Below are 21,355 nucleotides of genomic sequence, written 5' to 3' on the forward strand. Positions count from 1 at the left end.
CCAACAGTTACCCGTTAACAAGCCCAATGAGTAGTTCATTTGTTATCGGCCCACTTAATGGGTTTTAATCTGAGTAGCGAAAAAAAAATCTTAATAACAGATAATGCTATACCATTATTATATCAAGTGGGGTTATCCCTTTGTTGTTTGTCGGCCATAAAGGAAAACAAAACACATTACAGCAGTGACTTTAATCTCATAAAGCAATTCCCAATTTATTCGATATTGATTATTAAGTTGGTGAAGGTTTTCGTTGATTCCAACAATATACGATAGTGGGTATTAGTTGCAAGATCAAAATGGGTGTGGTGGTGGTTTAGAAGGGAAGAGGCTATTGTTCTTGATTGTAACAGGAAAAATAATAGCTGCAGACAGGTGGTGGTTGCGTGGTGTGACAGAAACCAAATGAAAGAAACTGCTGTATCAGTTGACGGGGTGGCTGCAACATGGTGGAGGTGATGGAGGCATGGTGGTGAGCTGAAACAGAGAACTAATTTGTAGCAATGGTGTGGTGTGTGAAGGTTTAAACAAAAATGAGAGAGAAAGGGAAGTGAAAGAGAGAAAACGAGAGGGAGAAGGAGGATAGATGGTGACGGGTTGTAGGTTGAAGTTGAAACATTAAGAGAGTGGTTTTAATCTTGATGGCTGTTTGTGGTTCACAGCCGAAATACTTGCAGGTTGATGTATTTTGTGGTGAAGGTGATCGAATTAAATGAAAAAGAAGTAGTAGTTAATTAACACGGGTGGTGGTGGTTTGGTGTTGGAGAAAAAGATGATGAAGGTGTTGATGGAGGTCGATTGTGTAGGGTGGTGATGGGTTTCTATATCTATATCTGTATGCTATATATATAAGTATATATATATATATATATATATATATATATATATATATATAGAGAGAGAGAGAGAGTTAGGAGATGGTGGTTCCGGTTGTCTTTGTTAGTTCCTAGCAGCCGGCTAAAATAGAACCATGAATCGAGTGACAACATCGGCTTCAGTTAATGGTTGTTGTAGGATTGAAGAAGAAGAAGAAACAAGGAAATAAATGTGTGAAATGGTGAAGGTTAAAGTGGTGATGGAGAAAGTGGATTGCTTGGTCTGCTGAATCCATTTGTATGTATATATAATATATATAAGTTTAAATTCCATTGTAGAAGATTGAAGCAATTAAGCACAGTAGAAATGATACATAAAGTGATGTGCTGGGTAATATTGTCGACCAAAATAAGTTAAATGCATGTATCATTCATTTTCATATATATTTTATATTATCAATTTGAAAGAAACCAGAATAGTAAATTAAAAATATCTAAGATCTTAAAATATGTACAACAGTATAATAGGCTCTAATTTGGATATCATCTGCCGACACTTTTAGCCGGGTGGTGTGTCGTGCTTCGTTGTTAATCAGTGGCGGATAAAAGTGTTCAGAGAAATCTCATATTTTTAAATTAATTATATTTATTTATTTTGGTCATTAGGGTATAAAATTCGGTCATTAACTATTAAATAAAAATTGCATTAATTATTCACTCCCAACCCCAAGTAAAATATAAAAAGTTTTAAAATTTATCTAATAACTTCTAAATGTATTATTAATAAGCCTATAATTTGTAAAACTCATTTTTTTTTATCACCGTTTATTTTAAAATCACATAAGTTCCTTTTTAACTTGTTTACTATTAATCGAATGAAAATTGAGCGTTACCTTTGCTTACTAAATAACTTCGAAATTACAAAATATATATATTATATATACTTTATTTATATATAGATACTTTTTATATATTATTATTATTTTTTACAAAATTAATTATAACAATTACGATATATACTATTTCGTGTTATTATATACAAATATATATATATGCATATCCATTTACAAGCAATCGTATCGTGAGTCGTTGGGAGTAGTCAAAGGTTAAATGAATTCATGTAAACAGTTCAAAATTTTTGAGACTCAACATTACTTATCGTGTCAAAATTATATAAAGATTAAGTTTAATTTTTGGTCAAAAATTTCCGGGTCGTCACATGACGGATTTGTGTCGGAGTCTTCGGTGTTTCCCATTTACTAATGGCTTCGATCTTGGCAGGGTCAACTTTAATTCCATGTTTACTGACAACATGGCCCAAAAATTGTACTTCTTGTAACCAGAAATCACACTTCGAAAATTTTGCGTACAGTTCTTCTTTCTTGAGTACCTCTTGTACCAGTCTTAAGTGTTGCTCATGTTCTTTCTTGTTTTTCAAGTAAATCAACATGTCGTCGATAAAAACAATGACAAATTTGTCTAAATACGGTCTGCAGATGCGATTCATTAGATCCATGAATACTGCTGGAGCATTAGTCAATCCAAAAGGCATGACTAAAAACTCATAGTGACCGTAACGGGTTCTGAAAGCGATTTTAGAAACATCTTCTTCCTTTACTCTCAGCTGATGGTATCTGGAGCATAGATCAATCTTAAAATAAACACTTGATCCTTGTAATTGATCAAACAAATCATCAATCCTCGGTAATGGGTACCGATTCTTGATCGTTAATTTATTTAATTCTCGGTAATCTATGTACATTCTCATAGATCCATCCTTCTTTTTGACGAACAGAATAGGAGCACCCAAGGTGAAAAACTGGGACGAATAAATCCACGATCCGATAATTCTTGTAATTGGCTTTGCAATTCTTGCATCTCAGAAGGTACAAGTCTATATGGGGATCGGGCTACAGGTGCGGCTCCTGGCACGAGATAAATCTGAAATTCTACACATCCGTGTGGAGGTAGCCCAGGTAATTCTTCTGGGAATACTTCAGGATATTCTCTCACAACCGGCACGTCATCAATGCTTCTTTCTTTGGTATCGATCTTCTTCACGTGTGCCAGAATAGCATAACAACCTTTTCTTATAAGTTTATGGGCCCTCATACAGTTGATAAGGTTCAGCTTCGAGTTGCTCTTCTCCCCATAAATCATTAATGACGTTTCATCCTTACGGGGGATGCGGATCGCTTTCTCAGCGCAAACAACTTCCGCTCTTGTTTTGGACATCCAGTCCATGCCAACAATTACGTCAAAACTTCCTAATTCTACGGGTATCAAATCGACTTTGAAGGTTTCACCAGCGAGATTTATTTCACAACCATGGCAAATTTTATCGGCTTTTATCAGTTTACCATTAGCTAATTCAATAGTATATTTATCGTCTAGAGGCAATGATGCACATTTCAGTTTAGAACTAAAGTCTTTACACATATAACTTCTATCAGCACCCGTATCAAACATAATAGAAGCTAGTTGATTATTAACGGTAAACGTACCCGTAACAAGATCAGGGTCCTCACGCGCTTCACTGGCACCAATATTAAATGCCCTTTCCCGTGCGGGTTCTTTGTTCTTCTCCTTATCAGGGCATTGATTTATAAAGTGACCAGGCTTCCCGCATCCAAAACATTTCTTGATATCTGTAACGACCCGGAAATTTCCGACCAAATTTAAACCTTAATCTTTATAGGTTTCCGACACGATAAGCAAAATCTGTAATATTGAGTCTAGAAAGTTTGAAATCTTTATTCGGTTAATCAATTACCCTTTGACCAAACTTCGACGATTCACGAACCACTATGTATAAATAAATCTATGCATATTTAAATATATATAGATATTAATTTGAAATATAATATCAAATACTATATGATGCAGTATTAGAATTATTTCCTAAAATAACATAGTAATTATTATTTCAAAACACATCTATATATAAATAATGGTGTATATATGGTAATATTTATAAAAATATAAATACCCGGTATTCGATAAAAGATATTACATAATATATAATTAAATTACAAGTTATTATATTAAGATCATTATTATTTCTTTTAAAATAAATGTTAATAGTAATAATCAGTATTATGAATATTTTTATAATATACAGATATAAAATTTGATATATTTTACTATATTAATATTAATATTACAAATATTATTGTAATTATTATTAAAATCATTATATTTAGTAGTAGAAGTTATAATCTACATTTAATTGAGTTATTAACTATTAGTAAACTTATCATCTTGTTATCATTAATATCATTATCAAAATTTTTATTATTATTGTTATAGTTATAATTTTCAAGGTTGTGATCTTTTAAATAAGGATTTTAAGTATAAATATTAAGAGCGATTAAAATTTATGATTGAATTGTAATATAAATATTATTAGTTGTTATTAATATTATTATTATTATTAGTTAATATTATTATTAGTATTAATATTATTATTAATATATACATTTTTTACCTTACATAAATTATATAAAAATTAGATATTTATATATATAAACATTGAGACTAGTTATAAAATTTTACAAATACAAATACTGATAATTGTTTATCTGTTCTTTTTAATTAATTGCTGTTACATCCGTGATATCACTAAAATACAATTAAGAACGCTATTCAAATGTTGAATTTTATGATCGAATCCAAATTTGTTATCTATTGTATCGTCCTTTATTTTTTTATCTTTATTCACTAACGATTTATTCTTGCTGTCTTCAATTGGTCATATAAATCTGATACAGTTGTTGATAGACATTATAAAATTTCACATTATCATCTTACAAACCACAGAACTCTTTGAACACACCTACTGAATCGAATTTAATCAGAAGGGATGAAGAACACAGGCTTCCTGCCCTGTTCTTGTTCAGTTTTTCAAATACCTCGAATACGAAACAAATCTCAAATTGTGTTAATGCCGTTTTGTTATAAATCTTGTACTCAATCTATCTGTGAGGATACAGATTCTAATTTTTCCAATCCTATTAGAATTTTAAAGTTAAACTTCGAATTTTAAAAAGACAACCCTGATGTTCATCACAAAATTTGAATTGGATTGAATGATTCTGATCGAATTGAGAACACAGAAAGTTTCTAATAAGGATTTAGCACACTTTTCATGTTGAAGTCGTTGTCCAAAACATCCTAAAAACTTGATTCCGATTTCAGGTTCATAAACGGGATAAAGGACTGTTCCAGTTTTTATTTATTCATTTTAATTCGGTTTTAGAGATTGTAATCGAATACTAGACGCCTTTTGTGTCTAAAAGAATCCCAAGTCAAAACATTTGATATATGTTAATTTGGATTTTGGTTCGTGTCAAGTTAAAATTAGTGAGGAAGAAGATGAATTCGAGTTATGGGTTAAATAAAACTGAGAGGGAGATATAATCGGAAAATAGGCAATAGCCTAATGGTTTGAGTGAGGTGTTGGTGATCGGGAGGTCTCGGGTTCGATTCCGGTAGGAGCATTCTTTTTATTAAAATTTCATAAAGAGGGTATATTCCTTAAACCTTATATTATTATTATTATTATTATTATTATTATTATTATTATTATTATTATTATTATTATTATTATTATTATTATTATTATTTAGGATTAGTATTAGTAACACGTTATAATTATTAGTATTAGTATTATTAATATTGACAGAAGTATAATTGTTAATATTATCACATTTATTAAAAAGATTATCATTAACGAGTATTGATATTAATAAAAGTAATATAATTATTACTAAAAAGTATCCTTACCATTATATATGTATATATTTTTAAAAAAAAAACTATAATTAATACTACTATTTTTATTATTGAGAAAATATTTATTTTTATCATTATACTTATTTTAGTATTTTTGTAATTAAACTATGTAAACAAAAGAATTCTCATATAAAAAGATATATAATATAACACTTAACTATATTAAAATTATTATTTATAAATATATAAAATAACATATAATTTATTAATATAAAAATTATATCACTAATAATAATATATATATAAATTTGTTCGATTACGATTATGTGTATTAATATAAAGATATACGAATGATATAGGTTCGTGAATCGAAGGCCAACCTTGCACATGTTAAATGATGTTATGAGTATTTTTACTACAAAATACATTAGGTGAGTATATAGTCCCTTTTTAAACTTTAAATATTTTTGGGCTGAGAATACATGCGCTATTTTTATAAATGATTTACGTTATGGACACAAGTGACTAAAATTACGTTCTACATGGGTTTGAATCGAAAATACCCTAGCTTGGTAACTTTAACTATTGGTTTATGAACTGGTAGGCGCGAATCCTAAAGATAGATCTATCGGGTTTTACACCCCCACCCAGATGTTGTTCTAGTCACTACTAAACTAGAAGAACGGGTGTTTAGTACTTCGAGGTTAACGGAACGCACTTGATTCGGTGCATATATTATTATAACTCAGGGGTACACACTCTTGTTAAGGCTAGTTACCGGGTGCCCACTGCTTGGAATGCGTTTCATACACTTGCGAGTGTATTATGTTTATAAACTTTAAATCTTGTGGTCCATAGTTATTACGCTGCTAGCATCAAATCTATATATCTCACCAACTTTATGTTGACATTTTAAAGCATGTTATCCTCAGGTACGAATAAAGTCTTCCGCTGTGCTTTAGCTCATACTAAGGACATTACTTGGAGTCGATCATCGCAATGGGATCAACTGTTGAAGACTTCGTCCGGGAGGATAAGGTCGAGGTCCTCACAATATCGGTCGGTTTTGTCTTTACTTCAGAAACGGTGGCATAACAATCTTTCACCACATGTCCTTTCTTGTTGCACTTATCACAGACCACCTGGCAATAACCTGAATGATGCATATAACATCTTTTACAGAATGGATGGGGTCCCTTGTAGTTTGGACTAGCAATTGCCCCATCTTGTTTGCCTTTAAAATTCTCTTGTCTCTTCGGGTGAGAAATTTTGCCCTTATGGTCTTCTCATTTCCTTTTTCCTTCAGTTGTCTTGACTTCGGTAGTTGATGCCTTAATCAAACTCTCCGTGATCTAGTCCATGAGTTGGTGTGCCATTCTCATGGCTTCCGGCATCGTATTCAGTTTGAACGATGTAACATTTCCCTTGATATTGAGTGACAAACCGTCAATATACATCTCAATCTTTCGCTTCTCATTTGGCACTAATTCGGGACACAACAAGGCTAGTTCCATGAAATGTTTTTCATAGTTAGTGAGATTCGCACCGACAACCTTCAGGTTACGTAACTCAGATTTCATTTTTCTGATCTCGTTTCGAGGACAGTACTCCTCGATTAGCATCTTTTTCAATTCTTCCCAAGAGATATCATATGCAGTATCCACCCCTTCTGCTTTAGCATAATTGTTCCACCAAGTAAGTGCACCATCTTGCAATGTGCACTAAGCATATTTTGACTTGTCTCCGTCTGCACAATTACTGAATTTGAAAACGGATTCCATCTTTTCGAACCATCGGGTTAGACCGACTGGTCCCTCAGTTCCACTGAACGTTTGTGGTTTGCATACTTGAAAGGTTTTGTATGAGCATCCGTTTCGTGAGTTTGTATTCACGGCTGCTGCTTCGGCTGCTGCTTTAGCTGCCTCGGCTGCAGCAATTCTTTCATTCACACGTTTCTCGACTAGTTCCTCAAACTCAGCATCCGACATTTGAGACATCTTATATGTTTAAATATAATTATATGTTAAGCATACAGTTTTCGACAAGTAATGATAAGCAAAAATCGGTAAAAACAGATACGGTCATAGTCCAGACTCACTAATGCATCCTAACAATTACCAGTCAGACACACTAATGCAAATTCTGGTTCCCTATGGCCTCAAGCTCTGATACCGACTGTAACGACCCGTCAAAATCGCTATTGACGCGGTACGTTATTCATTGATTCCATAATGAGGTTTTGACCTCTACATGATACGTTTTAATAAAAATATTGCATTCATTAAAATAAGTGACTTTCTACACATAGAAAGTTATAAACATGTGGGCGATTACTTAAGTATAAGTAAATCCCCAGAAATACATAAGTCTTTATCTTACAGGTTGACCTCACAGTCAAATTATTTATTATACAACGCAGTTTTGTTTCGAATGCAATAAACTTTATACAAAGCATGAGAGACTCCATGCAGGTAACAAGCACATCACAGCGGAAGCAGTCTAATGACCTGAGAATAAAACATGCTAAAAAGGTCAACACGAATGTTGGTGAGTTATAGGTTTAATTGTTCGAGTCATAAGTATATAAAGATGGACCACAAGATTTCATCAAAAGTTTATTAATAGATTCTACGTAACAGAGCACCCTGGTAACTAAACTTAACGCTATAATAATAATTACCCCTGTTGTTTTAATACACGCAAACCAACGTGTCGTAAACTCAAGTAACATACGTCCGTTAAAAGGCTAGCGCTCTAGCTCGAACGGGGATGTCAAGCCCTGTGGATCCATATACAATTACTCGCGCCCACCAGTCCACATCATATGTACTTGCAGTTACTAGTTACCAAAGCTAAGGGATTTTCGGTTTAAACTCAGTGTAGAATTAAGTATGTACTTGTGCCCATTGCGTATAAAATAAAGTGCATGTATTCTCAGCCCAAAAATATTTAAAGCATTTAAAAAGGGAGACTATAAACTCACTGTTCAATATTGAGATTCAATATTGTAGGTAAAATGCTTAGACGTAACGATAGTGGATGAATGTATGGTTGGTCTTGGATTCACGAACAATACAGTAATGAACAATGGTAATTTGTTGATGGTTTATGGTTTGTGTCTGGAAAGCAAGAAGAAATAGATTAGTAATCGAAGTGGTAAGCAGTAGCAGATGGGGTTCTTGTGTGGTGTTCAAGGTAATAATAGATGATGATAAAGATGCTTGTATGTATGTATATATATATATGTATATATATATATATATATATATATATATATATATATATATATATATATATATATATATATATATATATATATATATATATATAAGGATGATAGTTGTGGGGTTGTGTTATTGAAAACCAAAAAGAAAACAACAAAAGAATAATAGAGGAAAAGAAAAATTAAAATGTTTGATGGGTTGGTTAAAAGCAAACAGAAAACAAATTTTGATTCTTAATTTTAGTCGATATGATATGTATGATGTGAGTTCCCATTTTGTAAAAGAATAGTGATAAAGGGTGATGTAGATGCATGCATAAATAAGTAATGTATATATAATATATTAAAATTAATCCACTTGTAAATGGTTTTGGTCTTGATTGTTTGTCGACAATAGCAAGTTGGAGTGGTTTGTTAAATAGTAGCTTAATAATCAAACTAGTTGGTGATTGGTTTTGGTTAAAATGTAATGACAATGAGTTAAAGGTGTTGATGTCAGTCAAACAAAGAAAATAAGAGATGGGTACTAGTTCCCTTTATAAGATGCATGTATGTATATGTATGTAGTTCCAATTGTAACAATCAAAAAGAAAGAATATATATATATATATATATATATATATATATATATATATATATATATATATATATATATATATATATATATATATATATATATATATATATATATATATATATATATATATATATATATATATATATATCGAGCAAGTAGAAGATAATGAAAAGATGTTGGGTTCCACTCACACAAAAGCATGCATAATAACATGTATATAAGTCAAAATATTAAAACAAACAAAAACAGTAATCTATGTCAAATAATTCCCATTTTTCAACAAGTACGGGTTAGAGCAATCAACATGCTCAATGTAAATAAGTTAAATAAAACATGCATTGGAATGGATAGAAAAGTACGTGGCCATGTTTTAAAATTTGATTTAGTCAAAAGTTATTTTATTAATTATTAAATATTTAATAAATATCAAGGATAGTGGAAATCTATGAGGATAGTGGTGTGTCCCATTTCATTTCATAGTTAGTAAGGGTTAAAATAATAAATAGTTAAACGTGTGTTAGGAAGTAGTTGGTGATATAATTAGTAAATCATGGTACTAAATTTTTAGATCATGGTAATAGGTATTTAGTAGAAATATGTTTTAGTGATATGTTTTATTACGTAGATAAATATATTAATTATCTTAATTGGAACAAATAAGTATAACATTATACGTTTAATACTTTATTAACGTTTCAAAGTGTTATATATGTATATATATATATACATATATATCCATTTATAAATTATTGTTCGTGAATCGTCGGGAATGGTCAAAGGGTACATGAATGTGCAAACTAGTTCAAAAATTTTTAAGACTCAACACAATATGTTCGCTTATCGTGTCGGAAATATTTTATCATGTAATTAATTTATTAATGCGAAATTTTATGGGTTATCACACTTGAACTACCCACTTGAATTCCACATTGTTAAGTTTTTTGTTCCTTTGAGTCATATTACCCTTCTCTTTATCATAATCAACAATTACAATCTTGCCAATCTGTTTATTATTACCCACTGTTTCATCCTTTGTTTCATTCACTTTTACAACATCTGCTTTTAACCCTCTACAAACTGCTCTGAGCCTCCTATTATCATTGTATTTAAACACAATATCTCTCTGAGTTTCAATGGCATGCAACCTTATACATTCAATAGCTTCATCTTTTGTCCCAAATTCTTGACCCAAATACAGATTACTCTTTGTCACATCCAACACCTTTTTTTGTTGCGAACTTAATTCATTTAACTTCTTCTTTATGTCCCCTTCAATATCATGTTCATACTCAAGTTCACTATCAAACTCATCATCATTCAACCTTTTAATAGTAACTATCTGTTGATCAGTGTGACATACATCAATAGTTTTAGAAGCATTTTCCATGAATTCAATATCTTTGTCAATGCTACAATGAAAGTCATTCATATCAGTATCAAAATCCTGTACTAGATTTTCTTCATCAACATTAAAATCAATATCATCATCCTCACTTTCTTCTTTACATGTCTTATCTTCATCAACATTTAAGTCACTATCATCATCCTCACATTGTTCTTCTCCTAAGTTATTCTCAACCAAAATTGTCAATATATCATCAACCTTTGTTACTTCATGTTCAATAAACAAACTAATCTCTTTATTTAACCCCACATGCTGCTTCAAATTGTTAATATCATTTTCTGTACTTAATGATTCTAATCCATAATTCAAATTTGAATCAGGTATACAAAAATTGTATGACATCTTAGATTTGCAATCATAACCAAGATCTACCACTATATTTGTTATCTCCTTAACACTAAATGTATCACTTGAGACTAAGTCGAAATGAGTTGTCTTACCATTCACATAATCCCTACGTGGAGGATGAGTAAATTGGCAACCATGATGTAATATGATTGTAAAAAGTCCAGGATATTCAACTACGGAAAAAAAAACACATAAATTGATCAATATCAATGAAACAGTGGCAGTTCAATAATAAAAACAAGATGATGAATAAAAAATCTTACCATATAAATCGCTGAAATCAAAGGAGTCTGATTCGTTTCGCATATGATATAAAGGAGAATCCATCTCGTTCACAAATAGGGTTAATGGATTGTTGCTGATGTTGAACGCAGAAGAAATAGGAGAACACAAACCGTCGTTGTATAGTTTGAATAACTGGACGGACGTATTGTATTTTATGTATATTTACTAGGGAAACATTAAGTTGATGGGACGAAAATACCCTCACATGCAGTGCACATGTGAGGGTTTAAGCTAACAGAGTAAACGGCTGTTAGTATGAGGTACCACATCCGTTATTCAATAAAACCTCAGGTATCAACGGTGCAAAAATAAAAGTTTAGGTGCTATGGTGAAAAAGTATACAAACTACAGGTACTACCGACGTAATTTTTTCCTAATATTTCATCCGTCTCAAAATAAGTGTAATGTTTGACTTTTCATGTTATTTCTTTTAAAACTTTGACTTCAAATATTTTTATTTGAGTTATATAATATTTGATAAAAACTATATCGATGAAAACACATTTTAAAATCAAATTTATTCATATAAATTTTATCAAATATTATATAACACATAAAAATATATAAAGAAAATATATCAAAGGATAATAGATCTTGAAAAGTCAAATATGACACTTATTTTGGGACAGATGAAGTAAATATTATGTATATTCGTGATACGATTTAATAAATAATTATTAAAATTATACATATATAACCTATATATTATTATCACTCCATATACTATTAGACATAGTTGGGATACTATTGGTGAATAGTAACCCTAACTATGCTTTAGAATGTTGTACCTAGAGCTTTAAAAGTTGTACCGACTAGCAACTCTTACTAAAAAAATGTCAAACTTACCATACTTGAAAGTTTAAAATAAAAACTACATAAACTCTAATAAAACAACTTAAAACAACTTAAAAAATCCCAAACAAATCTCCGACGAACCACATCTTCTTGCTCGTAGCGCGTTAAATTTTTTCGAAACCACCGTTCAACTCGAAATAAATTTACGAACACAACGCAACTAACTATACGCAAAATCGACGTTTTTTAAAAAAACGCTAAATATTTCGGGCTATTATTCATGCATATTATTTTTTTATTATTATTATGTTTCCCCTTAAAGTCTATTATGGGCTTCCGCTGCGAAGCGCGGGGTTCATTTACTAGTATATATCTATTTGACACATCTACAATACTATAGTTTTGTACTTTTGTTTATATACTCGTTAAAAATAAGCAAGCGTTACGTTTGTATGAATGAAACAAATCTAACATGAGAAAATTTTCAAAGAAAAAAAGACAAAGGTATAACAATAAGTAGGTAATTAACGGCGTGTTAAACGCGACGAACAAATTAGTTAAAATAAGAATTTGTGAATTCAACAAAAGCCTTTGAGAAAAGAAATGTGATTTGTTCATTATCTTTTTATTTGTCATACATTTATAATATATATTTTTTTATCAATTTATTCTTATAAAAGTAATTCACTTAATAAAAATAGCTATAAAAGTAAGTGTAAGATTCTCCAAAATTATCATGGTGGTGTTTAATTAAAATGAGGTGGTTCATTTTAAAAAAAGTTTAAAAGTCACTGAACTTTTTTTTATAGCTAAACTGTCGAAAACTTTCATAACAACGGAAACGTGTGAAAAAGAAAACATCTTCAATAAAAATATATAAGAGAAGACCCGACAAAACTCGTACCTAGAAGGTGCCATGCAAAACTATCTATACTTATCTACCGAAAGAATTTAACCAAACCGAAAACATACATTAACTAACTTTGTTCTAAAACCAACCAAAGCACTCTCAAATACGAAACAAAACATGGCAAAACCGCAAGACTAAGACTATGGTTCGACCTTTTTAACTTACCGTCTAAAATCTCCCGATGAATATTTTTACGTGGTCGGTTTTCAATCTTAAAGGATATAACGTTAGAAGATCAGTTGCAAATCAAGGTGCCCAATGAAGTGTTAAAATACAATGCAAATTTGGTGTTATAAAATAATATGGAATTAGTAGATGTATATATGTAAAATATCTAGATATTAATATGTATAAGAAAATATCTAGATATTAGAAGATGAGAGAAAAATCTAGAAATTAAAATGTAAAAGAAAAATCTAGATATTTGTAGGTTGTAGAAATATCTAGATATTTATATATCCATGGAAATATCTATGTTCTAGAATGTTCCATAGAGTTGTATAAATATGGGAGGAGATTTCATTTAAGTTGTGTAGTGTGTGTGAAGTTGTGAGAGTGAAATAAGAAGTGAGTTGTGAAGAAGAGAAGAAGAGTGTGAGTTAGCGAAAGTAGAGAAGAGAAAGCTTGTAAGTAATATTGTAATTGTAATTTAATATAAGTGTTTTTGTTAAGTTTCCCGATCAAGCCTTAGTTTGTGTTTAAGTTCTTAGTGCACTTTTGTTGTTCTTATTATATGGTCGGCTCTGCCGCCTAAGTAATACATGGTCGGTTATACCGCCTAAAGATATATGGTCGACACTGTCGCCTAAGTACATTGTGCACTAAGGATTTATAAAATTAAAGGCTAACCAACGTCAAAGTGTTGGTGTAGTGAGTCTAGTATAGTCTAGATCCTCTATAGTGGTGTGTTGGGCTCGTCGAAGCTTCCAACATGAAGGAGGAAGTACTCATTGGTCCGTTGAGTTTTGAAAAGAACCTTTATTCGATAGACCACTGGCCGCATCCACCAAACCAACTTTGAAGTCATCAAGTGAAGACTTGAACAAATTTTGAATTTGCATCTGCGACCGGCCTACAACAACCATCCATTAATGTCATTTCTAATTTTTTAACGAAAATAAAGAAAATTCATATAGAAACGAGATCGTTTTTCAAAGGAAAACGCCCTTTAATAACAAAAAAAAAACAGGGGGAAAGGGGAAGCTCGCATCTAAAAAGTTATATCTACACCCAAACTATCTATAAACGAGTTTCTATAACAACCCAAAATCTAAAAAGCAAACTATTATCCAAACAAAACCGACAACTACACGGAAATAAAGGGACAATAACAAACAAAGTACGCAAGACAAAGCACACCAATTGCTAGTTACCTCGAATTAGTTTCACACTATTAAAGTTGTGTAATTTGTAACAAATTGATTAATGAAATAGAGAAAAATATTCATTTTACATTTTTTGTGTACAAAGTTTAAAGGATGATTAAGAATTAATGTGTAGCTGGAGATGTTGATGGATTTCGGATTTATACATTATAAACTAGTAAACGAATGAGAATCTTCCTTCTTCAAGTTACTCCGAAAGCACGATTATTTATATTCCGATGTATGTAGTTTAACTGAAATTGAGACTTTCTGTGTATATATCATAACGTCTAGAGACGGATTCTTGGACATGGGATGGCAACCGGTCAGGGTCTAAAAAATTAGAAGAGCCCACAATTTTGAATATATATACAGTTTTCTCAAATAAGTCAATTAAATTGAATAAAAATTTTATCTATTAAAGTTGTAATACTATAATTTCAAATTGTTATATACATTGTAAGTAAAAATAGATAAATTTTAGTATTATCTTTTTATTTGTATTAAAAAATTATATGTGTATAAGGGTCAATTTTTATTTTCGCTTACTAAATTGTTGAGACAGCCATTATAACATCAACCACTAAATCATGTTAGATTTTATATTGAATGAACGGGTGATACGTGCATGTAGCTCATAGTCCTAGCAAGTTTGTTTTTGTTGTAGAAGTCACAGAAGAAATTTCTGTTTTATACTTTTGAAATTTGACAGCATAAAAAATGAGACGTTGACCTTGACCCTATCGCTTCTCAACAAAGTAACGGCAACGGCAGATTGTATGGACTTTTTCAATCGAGTAATGATAAATAGGGTGTTCATCTTTACACCGTACAACACCAAATTATATTTGTGACCATTTTGTTATGTAGGGCAAATGAAAAAGTGATTATTTTAGATCGTTAAAATGATTAAACGGTCCAAAAAATAAATTTGCGAGTGTTTAGCAAAATGGTAAAGAGATATTTTAGTGATGTATATTGTATAGTCTCCCTAAAAAGTATAGCAAATATCAGATTATTTTTCTTTATTCGACAACCATATGTTCTGATCAACTATTTGATCCTAGCAAATAAAATAGTAAAAAACACGCTTTGTGGGCAAATATATGTACTTTGTAAAACGGGTATGTCTTAAAATATATAATCGGTAACTGTAAAGTTAATGAGCTGAGCTTGAAATTGTATTCCCATCCGCCCAGTGGCGGAACATGAAGTTTTCAGTTAGGAGGGTCGATGGCGATAATAAACGTCATATATAATTATATATATAGCGGAGATGAGATCATTACGTACATATAGTAACATAAACTAAGAAAAATAATAAATAATAATAGAAAAATACGTGAAGAATCAAATATATCGAAGTGATGAACTAATTTTGAAAATTGTCGACACAAGTTTAGGAGAAGATGTGATCTCCACTTAAATTTAGAACAAGTGAGATTATGTATGTGAATTTGGGCGTAAAAGATGTCAATTTAAGGGGGCCAATATGCAATATTTGATTGTCTAACTCATAAATTGTGATGAAAGTTACTGTATTATACGAGTACTAGCAAACAACTTAGGAGGGCCATGGCCCATGGCCCTCTTTGGCCTTAACATAGTTCCGCTATTGCATCCGCCGATGAATATTACTCCTTAGTATGTAATTTCGCGTATGCAAGACAGTAGACAGAAAGGAGAACTTTTATACCATCATCTTACCCGACCCGAAGGTAAAACTCATACTGAAAAGTAAAAAGACTCATTCCGAGGAATCTCTAATTAGCATATAGAAGTTGGTGGTCTGCCTCTTTTAGGGGAGGTCAGGAGTTCGACCATCATTGACTACATTTTAAAAACACAATTTAATCCTCGCCATGAAGTATCCACCCATGGCACTTTTTCCATATGGCCATATCGTTTGGGGGGTAAAGGGGAGGAGGGTTTTACTTGGCCGTGCCCTTGGATCGGTTTCAAGGTTTCCTTCCGGGCAGCGATGAGGGAGGGGTTATCATCGCTGCATCAGCATAGTCAAAACGGGAGATGATCGCAAGGGTGGTTTAGTCCCCTTGGTTGATCTCAATCGCTGTAAAAAAAAAAAAAAAAAAACATATATGAAAATAAAAAGTATCCATCATGATAATGTTTTCAACAAAATAATGGTACTCTTTTAACCTTTAAAAATGTGAAATGTTTTAAGATGATATAACGATTGACGTCCTGATATCCTCACATAACTCACATAAGATCTTATGAACAAATGGTAAGCAAATAAGCCGGTTAAGATGTATACATATGAATAGGTAGCCTCTCGTTACTTCATATTTCCTCAACTCTTGTAAGAGCACTAGGATCAATAGCGTGTTTTGTCGTCCACCGAATCCGATGTCGGGATCCCGGCATCGTCGACTCCGCATCACCGTTAAACCACCGTCGCTGCTCGCCATCGGGCTTCAAAGTCGATTTATAGACGCCCGAAATTAAGGAGGGGCTTTAAAGTCAAATTATAGATGCCGGAAGGAGGAACAAATGATTTCAGTATAAAAAACAAAGTGATAAATAAATTAAATAATAATTAAAAATGAATTAGACACCGATTCATTTTTCCAATTTCCCACTTCTACCTTGGTGACTCTAAAATTATACACTATTTTCAGTGTCACGATTAACAGTGCTCTATCAAATTAACAGCGTTACCATGCCATGCACAAGTGCCCCCACTATGTATCCATTTTATTAGTAAAGTTATGTACTGTAGCGTATGGTATGATGATGATTAAGGAATCAATTTACAGAGTTATACCTAATTTTTGAAGTTATTCCGAATCATAACACTATTGGTAAGTTCGAAAAATGAGTCACTTTTATATAAATATCAAATCCTGTTCTTATTCATTAGTTTACTTCGATTCAAAGTAAAGCCCTTTGCGTTAACCAACTGTAACAAAGCATGCACTTGGTAACTACAAGCACACTATGCAAGAACAACAAAATAAACTACAACAATGGTAGTAACACAAAAGATAAATCAGTCTATAATAAGATGAATTCAAGCAAAAAATAGTCTCATATGCCCAAGACTTTAGTTTATTTGAACATAAACACGCTAGACGCTAATAAGAACAATTTCATTAATACCAGCAAAGCCAATTTTGTCTTATTTATACGGTCATCTAAACACAAACAAGGTACGCAGAATCAAAGTCATGCTAGGATGTGTTTGGTTACTGTGTCCGCATCCTGCTGTTCTCTGCAGCCCTCACTTGCATGAAATACGGGTGCGCCTATTTAAAATATATCACCAAGAATTGTCAACATGCAAGTCCTACTTTAAACACAAACATTATGATTATGATCATGATAGAAACTATCGAAAGTAGAGAGATGGTACCATTGCTTCTTTTGCTGTGAGCCTATCCTGATGATCATAGCGGAGAAGCTTATCGAGAAAGTCAATTGACTGATTCAGGGGAAAAATAGGGTTTAAGCACAACCACTCCAAATATCATTAATTTAATATTTTACAAGATGGCAATATCAGTTTAAATTACCTCCGGAGATACTAAATGCTGATTATCTGAATTCATAAACTTGGACCACGGCTTCCTGCTATGCCTGCACAAAATATCAGATACAAATGAGATAATACTGCACAAGTTAAGATTTAGTTCAATATTACTTAACAGCAATTGCACTTTTTATTTACCTTCCCACAAGAGCTTCAAGCTGAGGTTCAAGCTCTAGCTGATATTTGTTCAAATACGCATTTAACTCATCAGTACCAAGCACCTGTAGTCATAATTCCGAATCATCAAATGAGCAAGTATATAAACAAAACAAAAGATACAAAAAATTTCAACTATTTTTTTCTTCTTGTTGCATGCTGCAAAAGTCTGTGACATTGCTTAGGGGCTGTTTACTCTAATTTTTTGTATTAAGTCATGTTTCCATTTGCCTCTTAATGAGAAGGGGTGTCTGATTCTATGTCTCCTAGAAACAGACCAATTTCCAGATTAAGTGACAAATAAACAACAATTTTACTTACTGGATTAAGAGTTGTACAGAAACAGATCATTATGTGGAAAATAAACAGTCCCTAATGTCTTTAACTAACTTTTTTCACAGAAGTCCAGAAAATGCATTACCCTAGCAATTTTAACAAGTTGATCTTGGTTGTCATGGCCATAAAAGAAAGGTTCTTTGCGAAATATCTGCAACACCCATAATAGAAAAAATAAGCAAGGTAAAATATGATGAGCAAAGCGTTAACATATCAGAAATCCACGTCAGCACCAAAATTATTCAGTGGAGAGTCTTACCATTCCAGCAAACATACAACCAAGGCTCCACATGTCTAAGGAATAGTCGTAGTCTTGAAGATCAACTAGAAGCTCAGGCCCTTTAAAGTATCTATGTAATATAAATGGAAAGAAACGTTTAATTTCCAGCATACGAACAACATAAAAGTGAAGTATGAAATTTGAAACAAAAACTGCAATTTTACTGATTGAAATAGTATAGATACCTTGAAGCAACACGAACATTATATTCTTTTCCAGGATGGTAAAATTCTGCAAGGCCCCAATCGATGAGGCGGAGCTTTCTTAACTCGTGGTCAATCATCACATTATGTGGCTTCACATCCCTGTGCATGATTCCTTGCGAGTGACAATAATCTAAAGCCTGCAAATTTCTCCAAATTCTCGATATATATTGTTAAAAAGTAAAAACCTTTATTATATAAATCAGCATACTAAATATCTACCCATCGTTCCTGACATATAATGTTGAATTTCAAGTTTCAATCTAGAGAAAAATGTTTAGACACTTTTAATTATGACTTTTAAAATCCAAGTTTACCCCTAATCAATCACCACGGTTAACAAAGTGACAATTTTATCTGCTCTTAGAAAAACTGAATGATAGTCAAAAACATAAATCTCTTGTAATTTAAAGCATTTTTTTCCTTGTCAAAATATAAACTGTACTGTGGAATCCTCTTTCGGGATAACAAATACGGATATTTACCTTACTTTACCAAGACAAAGAAGTAAACTTCTCAATGATAATGCACAGCAACACAAAACAATAATTTCATCACTGTATACTTTGTGTCGTCATAAATAATATATAACACATAGCACAGGGATAAAGTTCTTGTAATCAGATATAAAAAAGAGAACAAACAAACAGAGGCATTGACTACCAGGAATGCATGCAGGGATGAGGCTCTAAAAGAATTTATAAAACTTTAAAGAACTTTTAAATACATTTCCTGGCAGCAAATGCAGTACAAGCAAAATGCAGTTTGATTTACAACGAAACTATTTTACCTTAAGAAGCTCATATATGTAGTAACGTATATCATAGTCGGTCAATGTTGGATACAGGACTTTGAAGTCTGTACTGTTCACATACTCAAATATCAAGCTGGGAGTTTTTGAGTGTTGGTCCCTGACTATATCCAGAAGTTTTATGACATTTGGGCCACCACAAAGATTTTGCAGTATCTTTATCTCCCTTTTAATCTACACATAAATCATAAACGAAAAAACAGAAAAGTAAAGTTCATGCCGACAAAAGTTGTAACTGTGATACTAGAACATACAGTAAAAAGAACCTCACTTTCTTTTTCTTCACAGGCTTCAGAATCTTAATAACACATTTCTCATTGGTGTTCACATTTATGCCTTCAAAAACTTCACTATATTTTCCCCTTCCAACTTTCCTAACAACTTCATAGTCATCTTGATCGCTGAAAACACACGTTAAAGATAAGATGCACGATTTACATATATAAGATGCAATATGACAGTACATAAAAGTGACATGTTTACGTATAATGATATATAAATGATTCTGTCTACAGCCTTCAGCATAGTTGTGCCACATGTTAAATTTTCTTTACTTTGCAAGAAGCAACAAAATGCAGGTACAAAAGAATCATCAAGGAAGATTATAAATTGGTCATTTCATCAAGCAATAATGTTTGTTTCATCAATGAACCAGCTTTTCCCCTTAAAATGGTGAATTACATAAGGCCGTTCAACACAAACAAATCAATGCTAATGCTAAGTAAATCAAAACACACATTCAACCAAATCTCAACCCTAATCAGAAAATTAAAGTGATTAAAATCTAAATTAGGTCAATTAAATACATAGAATCATCCAACGAAGAAGCTAGGGTTTAGTTATTGGTAGAAAGAGGGGAACAAAAGTATATACATACCCCCACTGAACAGTAAGTGCTTCGTAATCCCAATATTCTCTAGGGCGAACAACGTTGACGTCAGCGTAGACTCGAGATTTAGACATATTCGATACACGTCTTGAACCGTTTATGTAACCGTGATCTCCGATCTGTTGAATAAAAGAGAAATCGTCGGCGAAATTAGGGAAGAAGGAAGGGCAGAGGTGGTGGAAGTTATCGTCGCCGGCAGCGGCGGCGGCGGCGGTGAAGGACGACAAGAAGATGAAGGATAACAGAGAGTGAAGAAGAAGAAGAAGAGGAGCAGTAGTTAATGAGAAAAGGGGACAAAAGTGTTGTGGTGGTGAGTCATGGTACATGTGATAGTAGTAGTGATAGCCACCGCCAAAGCAACAAAGTCCATTTCTTAATCAAAGTGTATTGCAACTTATTCGTTTTTAAGTAGTGGCCATTTTGAGCCAATTGTATATGTCGTTAATTTTATATTATTATTATTATTGTTGTTATTAAATTATGTAATTTAAATCTAATTTAATTTATTTATAATATTGTTTTAAGTGTAATTTTCAATTTAATGACATAAGATCACTTACAACGAGAAACGTCAAACACAAGCCATAATATTGACGCCAATGGTAGCAAGCAAGCTAAAGCCATGATAAAGGCTGTTGTGCTTGTTCTCGTGAATGCGTAGCATTTTCTTA

At 32.1% G+C, this 21,355-nt stretch overlaps 1 protein-coding gene across 1 annotated transcript; it reads right to left on the minus strand.

Moving 5' to 3' along the window:
• Positions 1–17,453: 17,453 nt before the first annotated feature.
• On the minus strand, positions 17,454–21,066 carry LOC139896438 (casein kinase II subunit alpha-2). Its single transcript, XM_071879086.1, has 10 exons — positions 20,673–21,066; positions 20,067–20,196; positions 19,775–19,969; positions 18,967–19,124; positions 18,761–18,851; positions 18,587–18,652; positions 18,148–18,230; positions 17,993–18,056; positions 17,833–17,901; positions 17,454–17,725 (listed from the first exon to the last, which is right to left on the minus strand). Exons 1-10 carry the CDS (start codon positions 21,008–21,010, stop codon positions 17,666–17,668), a joined length of 1,254 nt encoding a protein of 417 aa, XP_071735187.1. The 5' UTR covers positions 21,011–21,066; the 3' UTR covers positions 17,454–17,665.
• Positions 21,067–21,355: the final 289 nt, after the last annotated feature.

The sequence above is a fragment of the Rutidosis leptorrhynchoides genome, chromosome 3 (assembly GCF_046630445.1).
Source record: "Rutidosis leptorrhynchoides isolate AG116_Rl617_1_P2 chromosome 3, CSIRO_AGI_Rlap_v1, whole genome shotgun sequence".
Classification (NCBI taxonomy): domain Eukaryota; kingdom Viridiplantae; phylum Streptophyta; class Magnoliopsida; order Asterales; family Asteraceae; genus Rutidosis; species Rutidosis leptorrhynchoides.